Source organism: Sander lucioperca, chromosome 22 (genome assembly GCF_008315115.2).
Source record: "Sander lucioperca isolate FBNREF2018 chromosome 22, SLUC_FBN_1.2, whole genome shotgun sequence".
Taxonomy (NCBI): Eukaryota; Metazoa; Chordata; class Actinopteri; order Perciformes; family Percidae; genus Sander; species Sander lucioperca.
The window spans coordinates 22,210,788-22,233,287 of NC_050194.1; the positions used below are offsets into that span (position 1 = coordinate 22,210,788).

General features: G+C 39.0%; 2 protein-coding genes across 5 annotated transcripts in view; both read left to right on the forward strand.

Annotated features, from left to right (window-relative positions):
* Nucleotides 1-6,549, forward strand: part of acsl5 (acyl-CoA synthetase long chain family member 5) — a 13,517-nt gene extending 6,968 nt beyond the window's left edge. For all 4 annotated transcript variants that reach the window (XM_035997604.1, XM_031315729.1, XM_031315728.2 and 1 more), the window contains 12 exons: nucleotides 686-759; nucleotides 856-933; nucleotides 1,061-1,195; nucleotides 1,611-1,745; nucleotides 1,845-1,940; nucleotides 3,717-3,789; nucleotides 4,461-4,549; nucleotides 5,034-5,150; nucleotides 5,370-5,513; nucleotides 5,603-5,704; nucleotides 5,815-5,886; nucleotides 6,393-6,549. In XM_035997604.1, the coding sequence (XP_035853497.1) occupies nucleotides 686-759; nucleotides 856-933; nucleotides 1,061-1,195; nucleotides 1,611-1,745; nucleotides 1,845-1,940; nucleotides 3,717-3,789; nucleotides 4,461-4,549; nucleotides 5,034-5,150; nucleotides 5,370-5,513; nucleotides 5,603-5,704; nucleotides 5,815-5,886; nucleotides 6,393-6,530 (1,253 nt within the window). In that variant the 3' untranslated portion in view covers nucleotides 6,531-6,549. The remainder of the gene's footprint in view (nucleotides 1-685; nucleotides 760-855; nucleotides 934-1,060; nucleotides 1,196-1,610; nucleotides 1,746-1,844; nucleotides 1,941-3,716; nucleotides 3,790-4,460; nucleotides 4,550-5,033; nucleotides 5,151-5,369; nucleotides 5,514-5,602; nucleotides 5,705-5,814; nucleotides 5,887-6,392) is intronic.
* A 1,791-nt stretch (nucleotides 6,550-8,340) lies between these two features.
* LOC116061495 (ankyrin-3-like) overlaps nucleotides 8,341-22,500 on the forward strand; it is a 172,946-nt gene continuing 158,786 nt past the window's right edge. Inside the window, exon 1 of the mRNA XM_035997562.1 lies at nucleotides 8,341-8,655. Within this exon, the coding sequence (XP_035853455.1) occupies nucleotides 8,620-8,655 (36 nt within the window). The 5' untranslated portion in view covers nucleotides 8,341-8,619. The remainder of the gene's footprint in view (nucleotides 8,656-22,500) is intronic.

The following is a 22,500-nucleotide window of genomic DNA, read 5'->3' on the forward strand; positions in this document are numbered from 1 at the left end:
ATTAACGAATGTCCGTTACATTCAAGCCATTGCTAAATGAGTTGCTACAAAGCTAACTAAGACTATCAGCTCCACACAACTCTCTGTATTTCTCAGTATGGCTATGTTCAGAAGATTGTCGTCCGGTGACTTTCCCGCACAGAAACTCGAGTGAAGATAATTACCTCTTCTGAAGAGTCCTGTTTTCTTTTTTTTTCTTTTTTTTTAATCCTCCGTGTGTTCCTTGGCTACTAGCAACTGTGTGGAGGAGGAGTGGGGGCGCATGCGCAATCACGGAAGGCTTGGGGCATGTGGACGCGCTAACAGTGTTATTACTTAGAATTCCTCATGGGGGCGGCAGAAACTACGCACTATAGTTTTAATTGTTGATGTCAATTAAGTTATTAATTACTTGTGTGTGTATGGACGGATTATGACGATAGTCCCCTGGGCACAGACCTGCAGAAGGCTCCCACCATCTTTCCTACATAGAAGCAACACAGGCTTATGCATCTTTTTGTGTCTTTTGTGGTCATGTTGTGTCTCTTTTTTTGTGGTCGGTATGTGTCAAGTGACATTTTGGAAGTGAAGGCCAGGGGGCCCACTGACACTTGTGGCCCCTGCGCCTGTGTCCAGTAGGCCCATGCAGTGATCCATCCATGCTTATGTAGTATTAAAAGTAAAATGTGTTACGTCTCTTTTTCAGGAAACCCCAAGGGAGCGATGTTGACCCATGAGAACATGGTCTCTGACGCTGCAGGTGTCATCAAAACCTTTGATGTACGTTTTATAACCATTTAGATGTCATTTAAAATGAAATGTTTTGGCGCATGTGTTGTGGGCGTATTGCTAACGGAGCCTCTGTGCTTCTTACAGGCAGCAATTGTTCCATCTCCTCAGGATACCAGCATTTCATTTCTGCCTTTAGCACACATGTTCGAGAGAGTCGTACAGGTGAAGCTCCATATTCTTTTTTTTTTTTTTTTTTTTTTTTTATTTTATTTCTTTAAGAACATAAGGCTTGTTTTTAAAAATGAGACTTCAGAGGATGACTTGATGACTTTTTGTCTGTTTCTTGTAGACTGTGATCTATAGTGCTGGAGGTAAAGTGGGATTCTTCCAGGGAGACATCAGACTGCTGCCAGATGACATGAAAGCCCTGCAGCCCACCGTTTTCCCAGTCGTGCCTCGACTTCTCAACCGCGTCTATGACAAAGTCAGTGATTTGCACTATTGGTTGGATAAAACAAACATTGTGAAGTCTCACTTTCAGAACTTAAGATGATCAGCAGATTAAGCCATGATGAAAATCAATATTTCATAATGAGCTCCAGCTCAACTTACTACAACAGTAGTTGTCCTGCTTTAACATTAATGCATGACTAATCTAATATTAATAGTGCAGGGGACATTTTTCTACAATGTTTATTTTTAATAAAAGTACAATTTCCGGATTTATATTTACATTAAGTTTAACTTCTATTTTTTACACTGGTTTTAGTACTTTTACTGAAGTAAAGGATCTGAACACAGCAGGTGATTTGCGTCAGACACAACGGCCCCCTCTTTCCTCTCGTTCTGCTCTAAACATCACTTCGATGTTTATTTCAAATCCAACATCCCGTCCCCAGGTTCAGAGTGGAGCCAAATCGCCTTTCAAGAAATGGCTGCTGAACTTTGCCGTGGAGAGGAAGTTTGCTGAAGTGAGGAAGGGCATCATCAGGAACAACAGCGTGTGGGACAAGCTCATCTTCCACAAAGTTCAGGTACGGTACCGCTTCTAGTGGAACAAACGGCAGATTATGTTATAAAAAAAATGTATTAAAAAGTCACTGAATGTAAAACGTGTTCAATCTTGACTGTAGGAGTCTCTGGGGGGACGAGTGCGCGTCATGGTGACGGGAGCAGCACCCATATCTCCCTCTGTGCTCAACTTCCTCAGGGCTTCTCTGGGCTGCCAGGTAGTAAATACTTATCCAGCTAATCCTTGGCAAAATGCAAAATTCAGTTCTATAAATCAGATCTTCAACAGGGGGTCCGGGGCCTCACAGTTACTGCAGGGGGGCCACCAAATTATTTTAAGTTTCTTCATAAATGAAAATGTCTTAACATGAATCCAACATATTAGCAAATATAAATCAGCCTATTTGTGAAAAAAAGCAAACATTGATGACAGGCTTACTGGCCTCTAGGTAAGAAATTGCTAAGGTAGCCATCCACAGATCCAGTTGATCCTAAGGATTCACTGTGCCACATGTATTTTTAACATAATTGATAAAAACATGCCAACAAATATTAATAGCTTAGTATTCTATGCACTAAAAAGGTATGTGTAAAGGCTTTAGGCCGCCCACATGTTATTGTAGGCCCGGTTTAATATGCAACTTAATTTTATACAATATTAGTAGTAGGGGGGTCCCTGCTCCATCTCACTCTGTTAAGGGGTCCTTGGCTTAAAAAACATTGAAGAACCCTGCTCTAAATGCAATATTTTCTGAGATCTAATTTGGCTTCTTTAAATACAAATGATAAAGATGTTGACCCAGTTTCTTAAAGCAGCCATGTACTTGAGGATGTATCGAACCTCTGTAAACTCTGAGGTGTTAGTGCCAGGGCATGAAATTGGCACCCGCCCACCCGCCAAATGCGGGTAACTTTTGTGATTGGCGGGTGAAACTGTCAATCTACCTGCCACGTTGGCGGGTAGCCAATGAGATTTGAGTGATGCAAAACATTTCAGACCGTCCTGCCAACATGTATACATGCAGGGCTGCTCCGTTTCCCCCGCGACTGACGCGCACACACAATCACACTCACACGCAGACACACGCACAGACACACACACAATCACACACAAACGCACACGGTGGATGCAGGAAAAAACGCAGATGAGACCTACACGATGACCTAAATTGAGGACAGCTACTCTCGTTATTGTAAGTGCAATGATAAGTTAAAGTCCAACAAGTACTTTATCAAACCGTATGAATGCGTGTCCCAGGCCAGGATAGGAAATTAACTAACAATGTAAAGATTAACAAGCCACTGACAATGACAGATATGTTCATATTTGATTCATTTAATACATTCTTATTTTGTGTCTTAAATCCACCAGCCTTTTTCATATTTTACCAACATTTGCAGCATCCTGAGCCTTTTTGGTAAGGTTCCTAGGAAATCTCAGCCCAGAGTAATGAATTAATAGTAATAAGTATTATTCTCCCCAAAACAAGTTTCCTTTTTATTTATTTTTTTATTTTTAAGAACTATACAAAAAAAATTGTGTTATGGTGCGCATTCACCAGTGTTTTGTTGTTGTTTTGGTGCGCATAGGCTACTCCTGATTTTGTCAGTCATCTCATCTCTTATATGCAGTGGCGTAACGAGCCAACACCGGGCCCCTATGCAGGATTATCAAGGCGGGCCCCCATACTACAGCACGTGATGACAGCGCAATGTCCACGAGTAGGCTACCATCAATAGGACAGGATAGGATCATAGAGACACAGCAATTCCTGTTTTTCACCTTTATGACAAAAAAAGTGGCTGGTAAAAAGTCCCTGTGGCAGGTGGATTTAAAAATCCACCTGCCACAGTGGCTGCTGGTCAAAAAAGTTAACTTCATGCCCTGGTTAGTGCATATTAACTTTTGTGTTTGGGGGAGTAGATATTGCTCAACAGCATCCAGCTGGTATTGGTCACTTCATGTTCTTACTCTCTGTGACTGGTACTCTCAGATCTTTGAGGCGTACGGTCAGACGGAGTGCACAGCCGGCTGCACCTTCACCATGCCAGGAGACTCCACCTCAGGTATGCAATGCAACCTTGCATGTCCCCACAATCATTATGTACTTTCTGCTACTTTATTCTTCAACTCCACTACATTTTGGAGGGAAATATTGTACATTTTAACTCTACTAAATTTATCTAACTAGTAACTTTACAAATTAAGATTTGACAGACCTAACGGGATATAAATTGAGCGTACACGATAAGTAGATATTTGATTAGTTTGTTTTTTATGACTGATTAATCGCTTACATTTTCATGTAAAATTTCATGGTTTCAGCTTAATCATGATGACTTGCTGCTTTTCCGTCATCTTTAAAACACAGTAAACTGAATAATCTTGACAATGAATGGATTGATCAAGAAAATAACCATCAGATTAATCCATAATCCTCAGTTGCAGCACTCTATAGAATTGTTTTAAAATGAGCTCCACCTTTAAACAGGGTGAAATGCTGCTTTAATGCAAAAGTAATCTAAATGAGGTACTATTATAATAGGTTTGTACATTTTCTTGATTACTTTTACTTGAGTAACATTTTAAATGCAGGACTTTTACTTGGGTATTTTTACAGAGTGGTGCTTAAGTAAAAGGGTCTGAGCAAAAGTTTAGACAAACTAAGCATATGATTAATTGGGATTTGGTATTTAAATAAGCAAGAAATCATCTATATGTGATCTTTTACCAACAGGTCATGTTGGAGTGCCGCTGCCTTGTAATGTTGTGAAGTTGGTGGATGTTGAAGACATGAACTACTTCGCTTCAAATGATGAAGGGGAGGTAAGATGATGGAAACTGAACAGGTGAGGTGCAGGAATACCTGGCTTCAATTAAAGTATGCTGCATTAACTATTGGCAGTTTCTGTTTGCAGTGTTGCCATTCATTAATGTATAGACAACTATCTCTGAATTACTTTTAATACTGAATAAAAATTCTATTTAAGTTCTGAAGCTAAAAGGAGCGTCCTTTTCCTATTTTAACGCTGGTTTGTATTCCTGCATTTTGTGAAGAGCAAATCCAGTAATGGCACATGAAAGTTTTTTTTTTTTTTTTTTTTTAACAATTAAAAGCCTAAAAAAAGTAGACAAAATATTTGTTTCTTAGTATTAGGTGTCAGATGTATAGGTTATCCTTTCCCACTGTAAAAAAGCTTTAGGAATATGCAATGTTGAAGGTTTAAAGTAAAATGTATGTAATGGTCTACTCGTCACACTTTTGTGTTTTTTTTTTTTTTTGTTTTTTTTTTTCCTCGGTCTTTTCCAGGTCTGTATCAAGGGTAGAAATGTGTTCAAGGGGTACCTGAAAGACCCGGAGAAGACTGCAGAGGCCTTAGATGAAGACGGTTGGCTTCACACTGGAGACATCGGGAAATGGCTTCCAGTAAGAATGAAAACCCAGATAACGGGGCAATTTTTTTTCTCTCCACTATATGTGAATGAGGCGACTGCATAAGTACAACTACAAGCTTTTCTGCACCAGATGCATAGTCTTTGAATCCGCCTTTTAATCCCTTTCGTCAAACACTGAACTTATGATATACGAAGAGTCCCGTTACTGGAAAAGGTTTTGAGAAACGAATGTCCCATGTTTTGTGAATAGAGTGGAGTTCTGAAGATTATCGACCGGAAGAAGAATATCTTTAAGCTGGCTCAGGGGGAGTACATCGCACCAGAAAAGATTGAGAATGTGTATGTTCGCAGTGAACCTGTGGCCCAAGTATTTGTGCATGGAGACAGTCTACAGGTAAAACGGCATCTTTGCAATCTGTGTATACAGTCGGTACACTCTCACTCCCTCTGATAATCAAACATTTTTATCCCGTGTGTCTGTAGTCCTGCCTGATCGCCATCATTGTCCCAGACCCCGACGTCCTGCCAGGTTTTGCGAAGAATCTAGGGTGCCAAGGCTCCTTTGAAGAACTCTGCAAAAACACAGTAATGCTTCTGTCTGTCACCTCACCTGTGTGCAGGAGGGCCTGTCGTCTCTCACGTTGTAGAAAAAAAACTATTGGAATGCTTCTAACACTGATGACTTTTGTTTACAGGAAATAAAGAGAGCCATTCTTTCAGACCTGACAAAACTGGGCAAAGAAGCAGGACTCAAGTCCTTCGAGCAGGTAATGGCTCCTCGTGAGTTCCTTAAAAAAACTGTATGCAAGTTATTTCAATTTAAAGAGATTAATCAAATCAGGCGTATGTATAGCTAGACATGATTCTTACAATAATGGTCAGAATTTGACAAATGTAAAGAGTAACTCAACACTTAAATTTGCAAACTGAAATGTTGGGAGGTCATCAACCTCATGAACTCTGGTGCTTCACATTTCACTAAACCTGACTCAGTTCACCCTCTAGTGGTTAAAATGAGCAGTTTTTGATCAAAGAAATGTCCTGAAGTAACATTTAGACCATGCAGATGTCACACTTGACTCACTGACCAGAAATACCCTGAATCTGTCCTCTTTACACCCACTGTCTTATTACTCCAGTAGACAGATGTTTGAACTGGGTGCAACAGCTTGTGAACAAACAGGCTTTTTATTCAGTTTGCATCTTGAACCAAATCTTGTATCCAAATACTTTAATCATCTGCACCTCCTCCTCCTCTTCCTACCTGATGCAGGTGAAAGACGTGTACCTCCACCCAGAGCAGTTCACTATCGAGAACGGTCTGTTAACTCCAACTCTCAAGGCCAAGAGGAACGAGCTCAAATCTCTCTTCAAGCCACAGATCGACGAACTGTACGCTAACTTCCAATAAATGTATACACCACTATCTATTTTGGTTGAACCTCTTTGTCTTTTGATTTAAAACAGTTCACCTCTTGTGCCGCAGCACAAACATCCACAACGAGAACCTGACGTTTTGGCTTTATTGTCCTGAGACAATGAGATTCTCTTAACTCGGAACAAAACAAATGTTGCGGTGTAGCCTGGGAGTTAGCTGGCCAGACTTGTTGGCTATAAATTGAGTGAATTATCCTTTCACAATCCCTGTTGTTTTTTTGGTTGCTCTTACCCCAGTTGGAAATGTGATGCATCAGTTCTGCTTCACAAAAGCCTTGAATGCACTTTGTATGCTTGATTAAAGGTGGGTAAGATATTGATCACACATTTAACACCTAATGAAAGTGTACACCCAGAACATTATAGGCATCATTTTTTATTGCAGGGCAGTTGTACTAGATTACATTAGATTTTACAGGTATAGGCAAAACTTAAGACAATTCCCAGACATAATGTAATGCAGATTATGAATAAAGTGTGCGCTACAATGAAACTTTCACTAATTTTCCATAATTTTATATACAAGTGCATACAGTATCACTGCTCCTGTCAAAACATCCATATGGTCAGAATACTTTTTTTCAGGGTAACTTCAGGTCAGTTCCATCTGCTTTTTTTTTTTTTTTTTAAGTCCACACTGCCCTCATGTGTTTCAACACTGCAACATGTACTGTAAATGGTGTGAATTAAAACTTCAGAAAAATATTGCACAAAGACTAGTTAGCGTAAGAATTTTTTTTTTTCTCAGCACAAAGGAACACTTTATCCTTCAGTTTATCACAAACATTCAAAGTCAACACATCTGGAGATGCATGTTTTCACTGGACAGGAAGGGCTCATCTGAAAAGTAACTAAAGCGGTCCAATGCAGCGGAGTTAAAAAGTACAATACCTCGGCGATGTAGTGGAGTAGAAGTATAAAGTCACATAAAATGGAAACAAGTAATTCTTTAGACTCGGTGGTGGATGACTGAAGTGCAAATACTCCATTACAAAAGTCATGCATTCAGGTTTCTACTTGGCCTGAGTAAAGATACAGAAGTATTGGCAAAATAATGTAGGCATACTTAAAGTATTAAAAGTACTTATAATGCAGAGTGGCCACTGTCAGTGTTATACTATTATATGCATACATACAACTATTTAGCATTAATTGGGTTAGTGAAATTGAAATATCAGTACAACTACTCTACCTCAAAATTGTAGAGCAGTATAGCACTTGAGTAAATCTCCTTATAGTACAGGCATTGTGCAATATGACCCGACACAAATTGCAACATAAACCCTTTCAACTGATCTAGTCTCATTAAAGTCTCTTCTAAACATAAATAGTCCAAGTGGTGGAAAGTAGCCTATTACTGTAATCGCTGATGCCACAATTTCCCATCGCTACCCATGTTAAGTGGAGACACTACAGGTGAATAGGGGAGATGTTTTAACTAACAGATATGCCTATCACTTATTTTCCTATTCACCTGCAGTGTCTCCCCTTAACATGGGCTGCAATGGGAAATTGTGTCATCACTGATTTCCGTATTTTTCAATACTTTCCACCACTTGGATCTCTTAGGACTTTTTTATATGTTATAGAGGACACTTTTAATGAGTAATAAACATTTGTCAGACTATCTGTTGCAATTTGTGGGAGATTCACCCCTTCTTTCTCACAATATGCTTGTAGGCTACTAGGCCTACAAGTTACATTCCACCACTGGGTATATGCTAGTCATGCTTTGTAAAATACAGTAATGAAGAACCGGGTAATGCTGCCACCTTGTGTCGGGTTTCCTCGCTGGGTTCTCAGGGAATCTCTCCGGGCTGCAGCTGGATTCTGATCCGCTCCACCTGGAGTTTCCACCGGGACGAACCGACGCTCTCACCGCTCTCTCCCGAACTGTTTCGGGACCGTGAAAGGCTCGAGCTAGCCAGAGAGTGAAGCTGCACTCAAATGCCACTTTTTCTTATGCGTTTATATTCTTTTACATTCGTTGCGAGGATTTGGCTGGTTCCTCCTCAACTGCTGGGATCTTAACGTTACCTGTGAACCGGAGCAGCTTCTTCAACATGGCTTCTTCCGCCACAGGTGACCGCGAGGAGCAGGTAAGCGGACTTATTTTACTCGTGCTGCTGCTGAAAATAACTTAATAGCCTACATTTTCCCGCTAAATGTCAGTAGCCTATTAATCTCCCAGTTTGGTTTGTTGTCGTTGGTTGATATTGTGAAATACAAGCGCGTTATACCTCCAAGTTCCTGACTTGTAGGTTTTTTTTTTCCTCTGCAGGGAAAATGTATCAGCAAAGCCTGTATTATTACAACTAAATATATATTGACCATTTACTTTGGCATGCAAATAGTGACCTATCTGTTACGGAAGGCTGGGTGTGTTTTGAGTAACGTTTGACTCAGTTATAACATTAGTTTGTGATTCATTCAAGTCAACGGGAGTTTTTACTTTCACTTGCTGAAATTACTGCATGAAATGACTGGGCATGTCTGTCTTACTACCATGGTAATAGGCCTACCAATTACCCAGAGAAACTTGGTTTACTCTTAAAAAGTTGTAGACTAGCTATATTAACTGGAGGAATGCCTTTAAGGACCATATCAGTGTGTTTTATAAAACCTATAGTGGCTATCACGTGTACAGATCATTTGTTGCAAAGCATTCCATTTTTATTGATTATATTAGGGCTGCACAATTAATCGCAATTTTATCGAAATCGCAATATGGAGTAGTGCAATATCCAAATTGCAATATTTGTTAAAGGCAAAATATGTGTTAAACCATTCTAAATTAAGCATTGCGGTGCTGCAGAGACGTCCGGGTCTACAAATCCTATCCCACGGACTAAAGACAAAAATCTTTGCTTGGTAGGATGACAGTAATAATTTAAATTGTTTTATTTTAATATTTTTCAATGAAAATGTGAGAATAATGATACAAAAATGATCCTCCTCTCCAATATCGTGAATCATATCACAATCGCAATATCAGTCAAAATAGTCGCAATGAGACGTTTTCCTCAAATCGTGCAGCCCTAGATTATATCCCCACTGGTTCAAAGCAGCCATTGATTTCCATTTCATACTGTCATTTCTATATGTACAGTATGTTGAAACATGAGTTGAATTATCCATTAAGTCTGCATACATTCCCATCAATATTGGTGTCCGGCATTCAGAGCTTAGTTAAGATGAGTTGTTTTTTAATTCATTTTAATTTAATTAATTTTATCTGCAACAATTAGGCCAATTAAATTGAATTTTTTTTACAGAAAATTACAAACATTAAAATGTTTGAGTGTCTCAAATGTGAATATTTCCTGGTTTTCTTAACTGCTATTATTGCCAATTGAGTATCTTTGAGGTTTTTTCTGGTGGACATGTTTTAACTATAGTCGATGATTTCCATTCATTGCTGTATGGTATCATATGGCAGACTGTTGGAAGTTGCATCAGTTGTGTGATCCTCAGGCTCTGGGAAATTGTGATTGGTTTCTTCGGGTGCGCTGTATCAGTACGGGATTTCAGGTGACCAATGTCACTGTCTGCAATAGGGCTGGGCGATATGGGCAAAATCTTCTGTCCCGATATAATTTCATATCTGGATAATGATATATATCATAATATAGCATGTTTTCTGGTAATCCAATAGTCTGTATGAAATAACCACATGGTAAAGCCTATCCTTGTATACTTTTGTGTGAATTAAATACTTGACAAATAGAAAGTACTGAGTATTTTCTCATTTATAATAACGTGCAAGCATCAGAACGTAAACCGTCGTCCAAATGCCGTGAATATTGCCGTAACGCAGGTTCACTGCTGTTTTTTTTTCAACAATGTGATAGAAATGCTATAGAAAAAATATATATATACGATAGACAATTTTATATATCGTTTTAATGATATATATTAGGGGTGGGGAAAAAAGTTGAAAATCGTATGTATTGTGATTTTTTTTTTTTTTTGTGACGGTTTTAGAATCGATTCTCTTACCTAGAATCGTGATTTTTATCTTCTTTTTAAACCAATGATTGACCTAAATATTTTGTGTTTATATGCTGCCGCCGTCGGCGACTACATCATATCCGTTTCCAGCTAAACAGAGCGAAAGCAGAAAATGCAGAAAAGCCATGTTATGTTCTTCTTTACAGATGAAATAAATGTCAGACTGACTGACTGACATGTGATGTGCATTCTTCTTAGAAAACAATTAGTTTTAGAAATGTCTCATGATATATTGTCTCTAGAAGTGTATTTTTCAACTTTTGTTTTTGTTTAAGAAGGAAAAGAAAATTGCAATACTCAATACTATCGAATCGCAATGTAATGTAAAATGAAAATCGCAGTGCAAATTGAATCAGCACCCATGTATCGTGAAAGAATCGAATCGGGACAAAAGCATATCGTCCCAGCCCTTAGGCTCGCATTGCCAGACCTTCCTCCACAGCGCTGCGGAGGAGGGTCTGGCGAGTCCACACAGCATTTCGAGATAGGAGAAAAACGTGTTCTGGTTTATTGGCATTTGTTTAAACCAATCGCCTTGGGCGGCGCTAAGCGCCGGACGGAGCAACGGTGCCTCTGCAAAATACCCTTCGGGAAGGAACTTGTTTTGGTGAAACGTGTATGTTCAAAAGTTGTTTAAGTCATGCAACAGAAAACTCAGATTGGACAGATAGTCTAGCTAGCTGTCTGGATTTACCCTGCAGAGATCTGAGGAGCAGTTAACCATAGTCCTCAGAAATCGACTTTAAAAATCGAGTTTAAAATGCCAACACAAAGAAAGCGGAAGGTGACGGACATCCGGCCATATGAGGGACATCTGGCAGAATTTCCGGCAGCACCTGAACAATCCCAAAATGAAATGTCGTCGATATATAAACTACCCAGCCCTAGTCTGCAGCCATTCAACATAATTCGTCAGACCGTATAAAGAAGCCCTAGACCATCCATCCTTGACCCAGTGGAAAACTGAGTTTTACAGCAGGAAGAATAAACAAGCAGGCCTGTTATCAGTATAATCAATGACAGGTCACAACCAGTCTGCAAATATCAAAGTGTCTGTCTGTTTGCTCAGATGTCTTTCCTTCAGTTGTGCTACTTTTTCTCTCTTCTTTTCTTGGCTTACCTTTACCCCAAACTTGAATCATTACCCACAACATTTGTTAGCTTGCAGTTTTATAAGTGGCGTGACGAAATTCAAACTGTAAATAGACTTTAATTATGCCGAAAGTGAAGCTAACTAGGTAGCGCGATCTGTACACATAGATAGGATTGAAGGGACAGTAGCAGCTAACGAAATCCCTAATGTTCACAAAAATGCATTAAATTGAAATCGGACACCATAGTTAGCTTTATAAGACATTGGGGTATATGTTCTATAAGTGGCGTGACGAAATGCAAACTAAATATACTCTAGTTATGCCGGCAGCTGGCAGCCAGCTCCGCGGAGCTCCGCGGAGCTCCGCGGAGCTCCAGTAGTCCAGTAGCCGAGAAACGGTGACTTTCACTGGGTGAGGTTGCTGTTTTCTCGTCAGACTGTGTGGAGCTCCTAAAGTCCGACACGTCTTACCAAATTTGCAATTAGCCATCAATTTTCGTAAAACGGCCCATATTTGAGCTTTATATAGTTGATTTCTCGCATAAAAACGTATCAGAAGTGAATTTAATAACGAAATAGCCCGACAAACAACGTATAACTTTGCAGTGTCTGAAATATGAGACCTGCTGTCTCGTCTCCAATGTGTTTCTATGGGGTTTGTTCAAACCAATCAGCGTGCAGCTCATCTAAATATTAATGAGCATACCATATTTGGAAGAAAAGCTCTTGTTCCAAATAGAGCCATATTCACAGGGTAGTTAAGGGCCTAATAAAATAGCATTCGGGCAATTTTCAGCCCAACCAATGTTACATACCCTATTAGGAGACCTTAAGGAACAGTGTGAAATACCCTATATAATCATTCTATCACCCCTTTAAATAGCAAATGCACCTGCGCCCATCTTTGCTCCCAGGGCGTGCTGGTATTACAGGGAGGTGTGTTCAGGTGAACTATTGGCGTATTGCTATCTTGAGGCAGCGGGAAATGATTGCGCCATTGACCAACAAAAACCTGGTCTAAAGTCAGTAGCGCAGAATTTCATTGTTATTTTAACAGAGCATTAGTAAAGTGCGCCTAGGCTTATGCACAGCGCGCACACACTATGCTTGTTACACACACACAGGGAAGCGCAGCAGAACACCAACATGGAAAAGATTACAAATAAAAATATTACGGTTCAAATCCGCCATTGTAATAGCAATGTGCCAAGGTACAAACGTGCCTGTCTTTTAAAGGGAATGGGAGATGAAACTCTGATGTTACGCCCAAAACACACCTATGAGTTAATGAATAAAGACACTAAGTACAACCCTTTTGAACCGTGCGTCCGGCGCACGCACACTTTTTTTTCCGCCGTCAAACTAGCAAAAGTCGATTCGTACACGCCCTAAACGCACCTGCGCTTCACGCCGTGCGCTTAGATCGTTAAAATAGGGCCCTTAGAGTTGTTAGACTTTCCATTCTTTCTGAGCCTTTTGTTTGTATACTTGAGGTGGCACTTTTTCAGTGAACATTTTATAAATTTTACATTCATAAAGTATATTTTAAAATACTTACTATGCTAATGAATGTTTTTGTAACGCTGAAATATGTGGATAATTTACTGTTGCCTGAACTTGTGCGTTCTTTTAGATAATAATAGATGTGTGTATGGTGATTTCTTTTAGCCATACAGTCTGTTGATCTGTGTGTATCTGTGCACTTGTCTGTCTGTGGTTCCGCCCATCTGTCCATTAATGTTTGACCACAGATTGGGATTGGGAAATGGAAGGAAGGTTTCAAGGTGATGGTAGTAATAACTGCCTGTTGCTGGTGTCAGGACACTGTGTAGAAGGTTTATTATGGCAGAGCAAACACAGCGAGACCCCACCTACTTCCTGGTCAAAAGCAAATGGACAGCACAAAAATTACACTCCACCTGGAGCCTACAGGCACAGGGTTTCCAAAGAGTTTGGAAGAAGTTATATATTTTTATGTTAATTTTCTTTGTATCAATACAGTGCAAATTCTAATAACTACAAATAGTGTGTGTGTGTGCGCCTTTAGGGTTGCATCTGATCAGAAGTGGTCCTCACAGTCAAAACACATATTCACTGTCTTATTTGTTGGTGTCATGTTAATGTTCATGGTTTGGCTCGTTGCTGTTGTGTTGCCAATAGCCACCAGCCACGACGACAGTACAGAAGCCAGATAGTGTTACCATCTCATCTCACAATCAACATTTGGTTTCTGCTGGTTGTTTTCTTGATTAATCATGTAATTGCTTTGTCCATAAAATGTCAGAAAGAAATGAAAAACACCCATTAAAATTTCCGTTAAAAGAGTCCAAGGTGAAGTCTTCAAATGTCATGTTTTGTCCAACCAACAGTCCAAAACCCAAAAATATTTGGCTTACTATCATGTTTCAAGACAAAGATCAGATCATCACATTTGACGTGATTCAGCGTTTTCTTTAATCTGTTGGTACGGGAACCTCGGCATCAAGGTCAAAAATGCGCTATTATTAAATTATATGATGTGGTTCATGTTGAAGATGATGTCTATGCCGCTGATGTGGACACTTGTGTTATGATGGCAGTGATAATGATCATGTATTCAAGATGCCTGGTCACTGCACTTTATTGGGGGTATTTGTACTTATTTTGTCATTCTGCTGAGTTTTTTTTTAAAAATATAATATTGATGCTGTGCTTTCTTCACTGGAAAATGTGAAAGTCAGTCACTAGTGACTATTGTTGGTCTTTTAGCCCACTGGTATTCAGATCACCCCCCCCCCCCCAGTCTCCTTCTGTATTGTATATCTATGTTGTTTTCATGTATTGTATGCCTTGCTGTGAAGCCAATTGCCCTCCGGGGGACAAAATAAAGTTGAAAGTTGAAGCTATGAGACAGGGATTGATGGGACAAATATGTCTTTTCAATAAACAGTTTGAAACTATTTTTCCTGTTAAAAACTGAGCTAAGCTAACAAGCTTGCTAGCTTGCTGACCATTAGAAGGCTCGTTAGCTTGCAGAACTTTATTTAATTAACCTTTCAGTAAATTTTCATTGAACAAAATGCCAAAAATGAAAATATAAGATGCCAAGCATTTGCTGGTTCAAACTTCTCACATGTATTTCTGTTGTAAATGTAATATCTTTGGCTTTTGGATTATTAGTCAGATAAAACAATTTTAAAATCAGTTCTGGGAAATTGTGGCGACCATTTTTCATTATTTTCTGTCATTTTAATCGTTAACGAGGGGCATCTCTACAGCTAAGCTTGTCAAAACACCCATGTGTACACACAGTGAGTTTTGTAAAACAATGATTAATAACAACTACAATAAGGTCACGAGAAAACAAAAGGTTAGCCTAGTCGGCATAATCATTCATCAGTTTTTGTATTAATTTATACTACATGAGCCTTTCCATAGTCCCTCTCATTGTAATGGGAAGGGTCTAGTTCAGCTGACTCAGCTCTGCATGGAGGGAGCGAGCTTACTGATTCAGCCACACTGGCTCTCTGGCTCAGTGCAGGGGATTGTAATGGAATGAGTAAACATGACCTCAGTTGTGGTGAGGTAATGTCAAGTCACTGCGTTTAGCGTTTGTTTGCGGAGAGGAAGATGCTGTTATTTGATAGACACAGAGCAGACAGCAGTTATAACTGTATCTCATACTGAGGTGTGTCAAGTGAGGCAGAGAAGCTGTTTCTCAAAGGATAGTAGCATTAGCATGTATTTCTACTGTCTGTTAGCGTGTGTGTGCGCGCATGTGCACTACTGTGTGTGTGTGTGTGTGTGTGTGTGTGTATGTGTGTGTGTGCGTGTGCGTGTGCTGGTCTGTGACTAGCTGAGCCAGATACACAGAAGGCTGTGGTGAGACAGACCAGAGCCTGTGATAACTGAATGGTAGCTATTGAAAAGGACACACAGATACAAGTAAAGAAGTCTCTATTTACTCAGCCCTTGCAGCCTTTTTTTTTTTTTTTTTTTACTTAACATTTAAACAAATTGCCTTTATCTTTATTTACTAAAGGATCGAACCAAGAAAAGCCGTACAGCTGAAAATAACCATAAATGGATTCAATGATCCACGATCAAATATTATCGGTGCAAAGTGAAAATATCAATACATATCATCTTTAAGATGCGCCTTTATTTTAGATTCACACTTTATATTTATTGTTTTTATTAAAAATGAATAGTTTGTTTTTAGTTGCTATAAATGTGACTGTGTTAAATAGGCACATGATATCGTCTCATAGTGATCACAGGCACCCTAATTGAATCAAATCGAAATCATTTCGTGACAGACTAAGATATTAGCAAATATAGCATCGTTGTCCAAAAAAATCAATACAATACCATATTGTGACACTTGTGATTTACACCCCTAGTTTGCACTCATGCAATATCTGTATTTTAAAGCACCCCTGTCTCCTAGAAATTACTTTTTTATATTACTGAATTGGTTTCTCAATAGCATTGTGATGAAAAATGTAATCGCCTGAATTATGTTCAGAGAAAATGTTTTTCTAAAGTAAATTAAGCGATACATTCATAGAAAGCGCCGGACTTTGACACCGGAGGCCGAAGTTTGCATCCTGACTGAGTCTTGTCTGTGGTTCGGCCTAGGCAGCAAAAGAACGTTGGTTATTGTTAGGGAAAGATCCTGGTTTTGGTTAAACATTAAACACGTTGTACTTCAAGTGACTGCAGACTTTTTTCTGTATTAAGCCAAAACCGTCTTTACCTAACCGTAACTAAAGTGCTTTTGTTGCCTAAACATAAGTTTAATAATGCTGTAGTCACTACGATCAGTTGTTATATTATGAACACATTTGTTTTGTCCATAAACCTAATTTCTTGGAGATGTTTGATTTTTACACGTTCCAGTGCAAAATGTGGGAGTGGGAAGTCGACCTTTCGACAAATACTCTCAGCGTCTGATCTATGGACCACTGTGGCAGAGAACCAGGCGAATCTGCGAGCTCATGTTTTATTTGCTCTGGCAGATGTGTCTGCTCCCCCTCCGCTTTGGACAGATTTCCAGCAACATTGACTTTTAACAGGATGTTGGACTGTTGACTGAAGCATTTTGAAAAGCCTACATGGGATGGCATATTCAAACCAAGAGGCTTTAACAAATCCTTGCCTTACCTAGATTCGAATTAAGATTATTAGTGACGACTAGATAAATAGCAGACTTCAGAACTTCGTCTGTAACAGTCACCATTACAATACATTTTTTATTTTTTATTTTACAGGCATCAATGAAAATATGGATATGTTATAAAAGTGCCAGTAAAAATCTATCTAATGATTAACCGTTTTTTTATTCCATTTGTTGGCTGCACAAAAGCCCAACTTTAGCTGTTAAGCAAACATTTGAATATACTAATTGACAAAATAGGTAAGGTTTTCATTCCAAACAAATGTTTTAATACATTAACCAAACAGTTCTGTTAATTTAAAAAGGTACACAACTGCATTCTGCTTAAACTTGTAATTTTACTCCCTTATAAATAATAGCATATGCTGTAATGTGTGCATAAAACAGATATGCCTTACCCTAAGGTGTGTGTTATAGCTAAACATCTGAACCATATTTTGAATTTATAATACCAAAGGTCAGAAAGACAATAAGATATAGAAACAATAATCATGTTAGTACAGGCAAAGGGCCAGGTATATCATCACCAGATATGGTTTGGATATGATGGTGCAATTTAGATGCCTAAAAAGTGACACAGTGCTTCAATTGTGAAACGTTTAAAGGAAAGGTTTCTCTCAAGAGCAGTGGTGGAAAGTGAAAAGTAGAAGTACAACAATGAAAACCCTACTTAAGTAAAAGAACAAAGTACCTGCTTTTAAATGTACTTTAAGTATTAAAAGTAAAAGTACTTGCATAACGATTTATTCTCTTAATGTCTATATTCTAATAATTTAAAAAAAACAGTATGGGCTGTGGCATTTTAATTAAGTTAGTTTTAGGTTAATGCAATTGTGCTTACCATCTGTGGCCCAGTTTACATTCTGACTTACAATTCTTGTTATCTATCAGGGTGATCTGCATGAAGCTCGACTTTGCATTATTTCCCACGGGACAGTGAATGCTGCACACATTTATTTAGCGAGAACACACAGGCTTGGCCAACAAGTATGTGGCTTCACAGCTGAGGAGGACCGGGAGTGTTTTTAAGATAAATATACGGGTTGTATATTAACCCTATTTGAATGGATGCTTCACATATGACCAAGCAGAGTATCGGGAGCAGCAGCAGTAACAGGAGAAGCGGTAGTACTGGGAGCGCTACGCAACTGGCCAATAAACGCTATTGAAGGGCGGGTCTTGGCGTGGCCATAGTGGGATTCGTAATATCGCGAGTGGCACCGGGAGCTGGACGGCCGCTGCTGAAGGCTTCCCTGCGGACTGCAAACGTGTGACGGTCAGGAAGACGTTTTGGCACGGGGAAAAACTGATCAGAAAATGTAACGGAACGTTGTAGAAATGTAGTGGAGTAGAAAGTATAGATAATTGCTGCAAAATGTAACGAAGTAAAAGTCAAAAGTATGCACTATTGATTGTACTTAAGTAAAGTACTGATACGTGAAAAATGTACTTAAGTACAGTAACAAAGTATTTGTACTTCGTTACATTCCACCACTGCTCAAGAGTATCAAATGATGTTGCAGCAACACTTTAGAAATGAAAGTTTGTATTTGAGATACTTTTGAAAGAGCAGGCTCTGCTTTGAAAAGGAGGCTTCCTAGTCTAGAATACTTTTATTTCTATATTAGGTGGAGATGGCACGGTGGGTTAGCAGCGCCATGAATGACAAAAGAACATCTGCACATTGAAAGAATGAACGGATCAATGAATGAATGAATGAGTACCAGTGTGTAAGCAGTAATGACTGAGAATTATGGGGTCACAGCACCAACTGACACCAGGGTGTTATTCAGTGTAGGAGTGAATGCTGTATGCTTCTGTTATATCTTTATGAATGGGTCAACGTGAACACTAAACGTAGGTCGTGATGAATGGCTTGGTTAATGCGGGTTACCATCCAGGAACCCGTCTGCAGTGATGGAAGAAGTACTCTGAACTTTTACTTGAGGAACCGTAGAAATAGCTTTATGTATACTCTACTTTAAATGAAAGTCTTGAAGTACAGAAGTATTATCAGCAAATTACTAGTACCTAAAGTCTCATTATTCAGAATGGCTCCTTTCTAAGTGTTATAGAATGATATTATTCTGTTTTATGTAAGAGGATTTTAATGTCGTAGCTCTTCAATGTGGAGACAATTTTAGATACTTTGTATGCTACTGATTAGAACTGCATGATATCATAAAAAGGAAGTGAAAGTTTAATTGGGGTAATAAATGTAGTGGAGTAAAAAAAAATGCTTTCCTCTGTTTTGATGTCAGTTTATTGCTGTTTTTCTACCTTTACTGTTTATTTTTTCTTATTATATTAGGATGCAAAGAGACGCAGGAATTGTTTGTATTTGTTGCATCAGCAGGACGATATTAGCTCATATGTCGTGCAAAATGAAATTTTTACACTTTTTTTTGCAACGTTTTTATTTATATCTGGCAACTTTCTCAGTTCAAGTTTATTTGTTCTGTTAATGTAATTGTTCAAATAATTTAAATGTCAATGATATGTACTATGATATATTTAGTTTTACTCCAACATTAATTGTTCAACTTTAAAAAACATCATTCCATGCCTTTTAAAAAAAGAATTAGGCTATTGGGCTAAAGTCTTTAAGTCTTTTGTCAGACTCATTAAGTTTAGTTTGGTGTGAAAACTACATGCTGCAAGGACAGTGTTACATTCTGTGTATATGTGACGTCTTCTCATTAGGAAAACAAGGTTCATATCTGACATACAACATCTTAGGTACCCCTCATTAACAGATTAACACAACATTTCATGTTCATCTGATGATTTGAAAGTGCCAAATTAAACACCAGTTAATCCAGGCCCCAGTGGCTCCCAAAGCTGTTGAATAAACCGATGTCACTAGGCCTCAAAAACAGTCTAAGCATCATTCATTTCTGTAGTAGTTGCAGAAGAGGCTGCAAAACACTCCAGATGTTGCAGCTGTCAGAGTGTCAGGGGCAGGGAAGGCAGCTCGGTGGTAGAAAGTGAGTCAGGTTCCAACTTTCCAGCTCTGCTCCTGTCACCGTGTGGCTCACTGCGGTTGGCGATGAGACCATTTTAGGCGTGGAACCGTGTCCTTTTTACTGCCATTAGCATTGTGTGAGTGCGCCGGTCCAGAGAGACAAAGACGGATTGTAAATCAAGCGAGGTTGGAAAGTCCATCTCTTTGTGACTGGTGTTTGTGTGTCTGCTCTTTCTCAATTGCGTGTGTGTGTGTGTGTGTGTGAAATTCCTCTTCTGTGTAAATTAGCCTCTTTGACTTTACGAGGACTAGTTAACCTTTTCATCTGACACTTAACTTGTAAATCTGCAGTGTTGCAGAAAACCAACCGTCTGATTGGTCAGTTAAAATGGATAAAACACCACTCATAGTTTTTTCCTAGGTTGAAGCCTTTGAAACCTTTTAAAAGGGATGGACATGTTTATTCTTTAACTTTATTTTTACTGATTTCTGTCCCAATTTTCTCCCGAATTTGAATGCTCAATATCTATATGCATTGCAGAGGTTCATGCCATCCCGTTCATGTAGTTAGTGATGTTACTGTACGCTTAGATATGTAAGGCATCTGTTTTGTATGTTTGGTCGTTAAAACTCCAGTGAAAAAACTGTATCATTTTCAACAGGCCTCTCTTTCTGTTGAATCACAAGATTGTTTAGTTTTGAGTTTTGGGTTATAGATAGCATAAGTTTTTTTCTCAGCAAAATGGGTCGTTCCAGACATTGCTCTGAGGAACAGCGGACTTTGATTAAAAAGTTGATTGGAGAGGGGGAAACATATAAAGAAGTGCAGAAAATTATAGGCTGCTCAGCCAAAATGATTTCAAATGCCTTGAAATGGCATCCAAAGCCTGAACGACGTGGGAAAAAACGGTCAACTACCATTCGAATGGATCGAAGAATAGCCAAAATGGCAAAGGCTCAACCAATGGTCAGCGCCAGGAAAATCAAAGAAGACTTAAAGTTACCTGTGAGTATTGTTACGATCAGAAGAAGGCTCTGTGAAGCAAAGCTATCAGCTAGAAGCCCCCGCAAAGTCCCATTGCTGAAAAAAAAGACATGTACTAAATAGGTTGAAATTTGCCAAAGGACACATTGACTGGCCAAAGGAGAAATGGCGCAACATTCTGTGGACTGATGAGAGCAAAATTGTTCTTTTTGGGTCTTAGGGGCCGCAGACAGTTTGTCTGACGACCCCCATGCACTGAATTCAAGCCACAGTACACTGTGAAGACAGTAAAGTATGGTGGTGCAAAAATCATGTTATGGGGATGTTTCTCATACTGTGGTGTTGGGCCTATTTATCGCATACCAGGGATCATGGATCAGTTTCAATACATCAAAATACTTGAAGAGGTCATGTTGCCTTATGCTGAAGAGGAAATGCCTTTGAAATGGGTCTTTCAACAAGACAATGACCCAAAAACACACCAGTAAGCGAGAAAAGATTGATGTTATGGAGTGGCCAGCCCAATCCCCAGACCTCAATCCCATAGAAAACTTGTGGGGTGACATCAAAAATGCTGTTTCTGAGGCAAAACCCAGTAATGCAGAGGAATTGTGGAACAGCCTAATATTCCTTTTTCTTCACTTTCTGTAAAGGTATAACAAACTTGATCAATTTTGGTCATGTTTTGATTTGGAATTGAATGTGCAGTGTTCCCAATGCAATGATATTATGGAATTAAAAGCTATTCTAAGGATTTTGAGCATTATTCACTTTTTATAAACACACTGCTATTATTCTGAACACAACTGTATATCACTTTATATACTGATGGGTAGCTTGTTAATCCCCCTCTGGGGACTAGTAACGTCTTATTGATATGATAATATCATCATTTATGTGTTGATTGTATTTTGTATTATTAATCTGAATCTGCAAAGTAACTAAAGTTATCAAAGAAATATAGTGTATTAGAGTAAAACGATCAAACAATATGTAGTAAAGTATACTCAAGTAAAGTACAAGTACCTCAACATTGTACAGTACTTGAGTAAATGTACTTAGTTACTTTCCACCCCTGATTGATTGTGATATTTATTTCCGAAGCTCTGATTGGTTCACCCAACACAATTCTCACAGCTTATGTGGTTGTCATGGCGAAATCATGCCACATTTTGGTTGTTTCCATGGGGATTCATCTGTTGCCATCATGGCACTTCAGACTCATTTCCTCCTGGCTGGTCATTATCAATAATCTATCCAAAGATATCATTAATATTATGCAGAGAGTATCACTGATAGTTTGTATGGGATACAGTGGAATACGGGCACATATTTTGACGTTGAAGTCTGAACTGTGAAGCTGCAATTCTCTTTGAGAGAAGAAGAGGAGAGGGAGGGAGGAGGAGAGGTGAAGTGGCAAGATGACAGGAACAAAGGTGATGGATGGGAGAAGGGAAGAAAAAGAAAAACAGGAAAGACAGATACTTGACGCGAGTAGATTTTTTTCTTGGTATCCTTTTACATTAAACACTGATCCTATCAGGTTGTGGTTTTGGTTGAATTCCTAGTGTCAGGAAACCAGAGTAAACTGTTTTCAAACTGTTTACTCTGGTTTCCATTTTGCTTTCATTTGTGTCTTTTATAAACTGTTAGAAACCTGCAAATCTAACCCTGGAACTGCCACAGTATTTATATTTTTAAGTGTGATGAGCAGCTCTTTCTATGTTAAAAA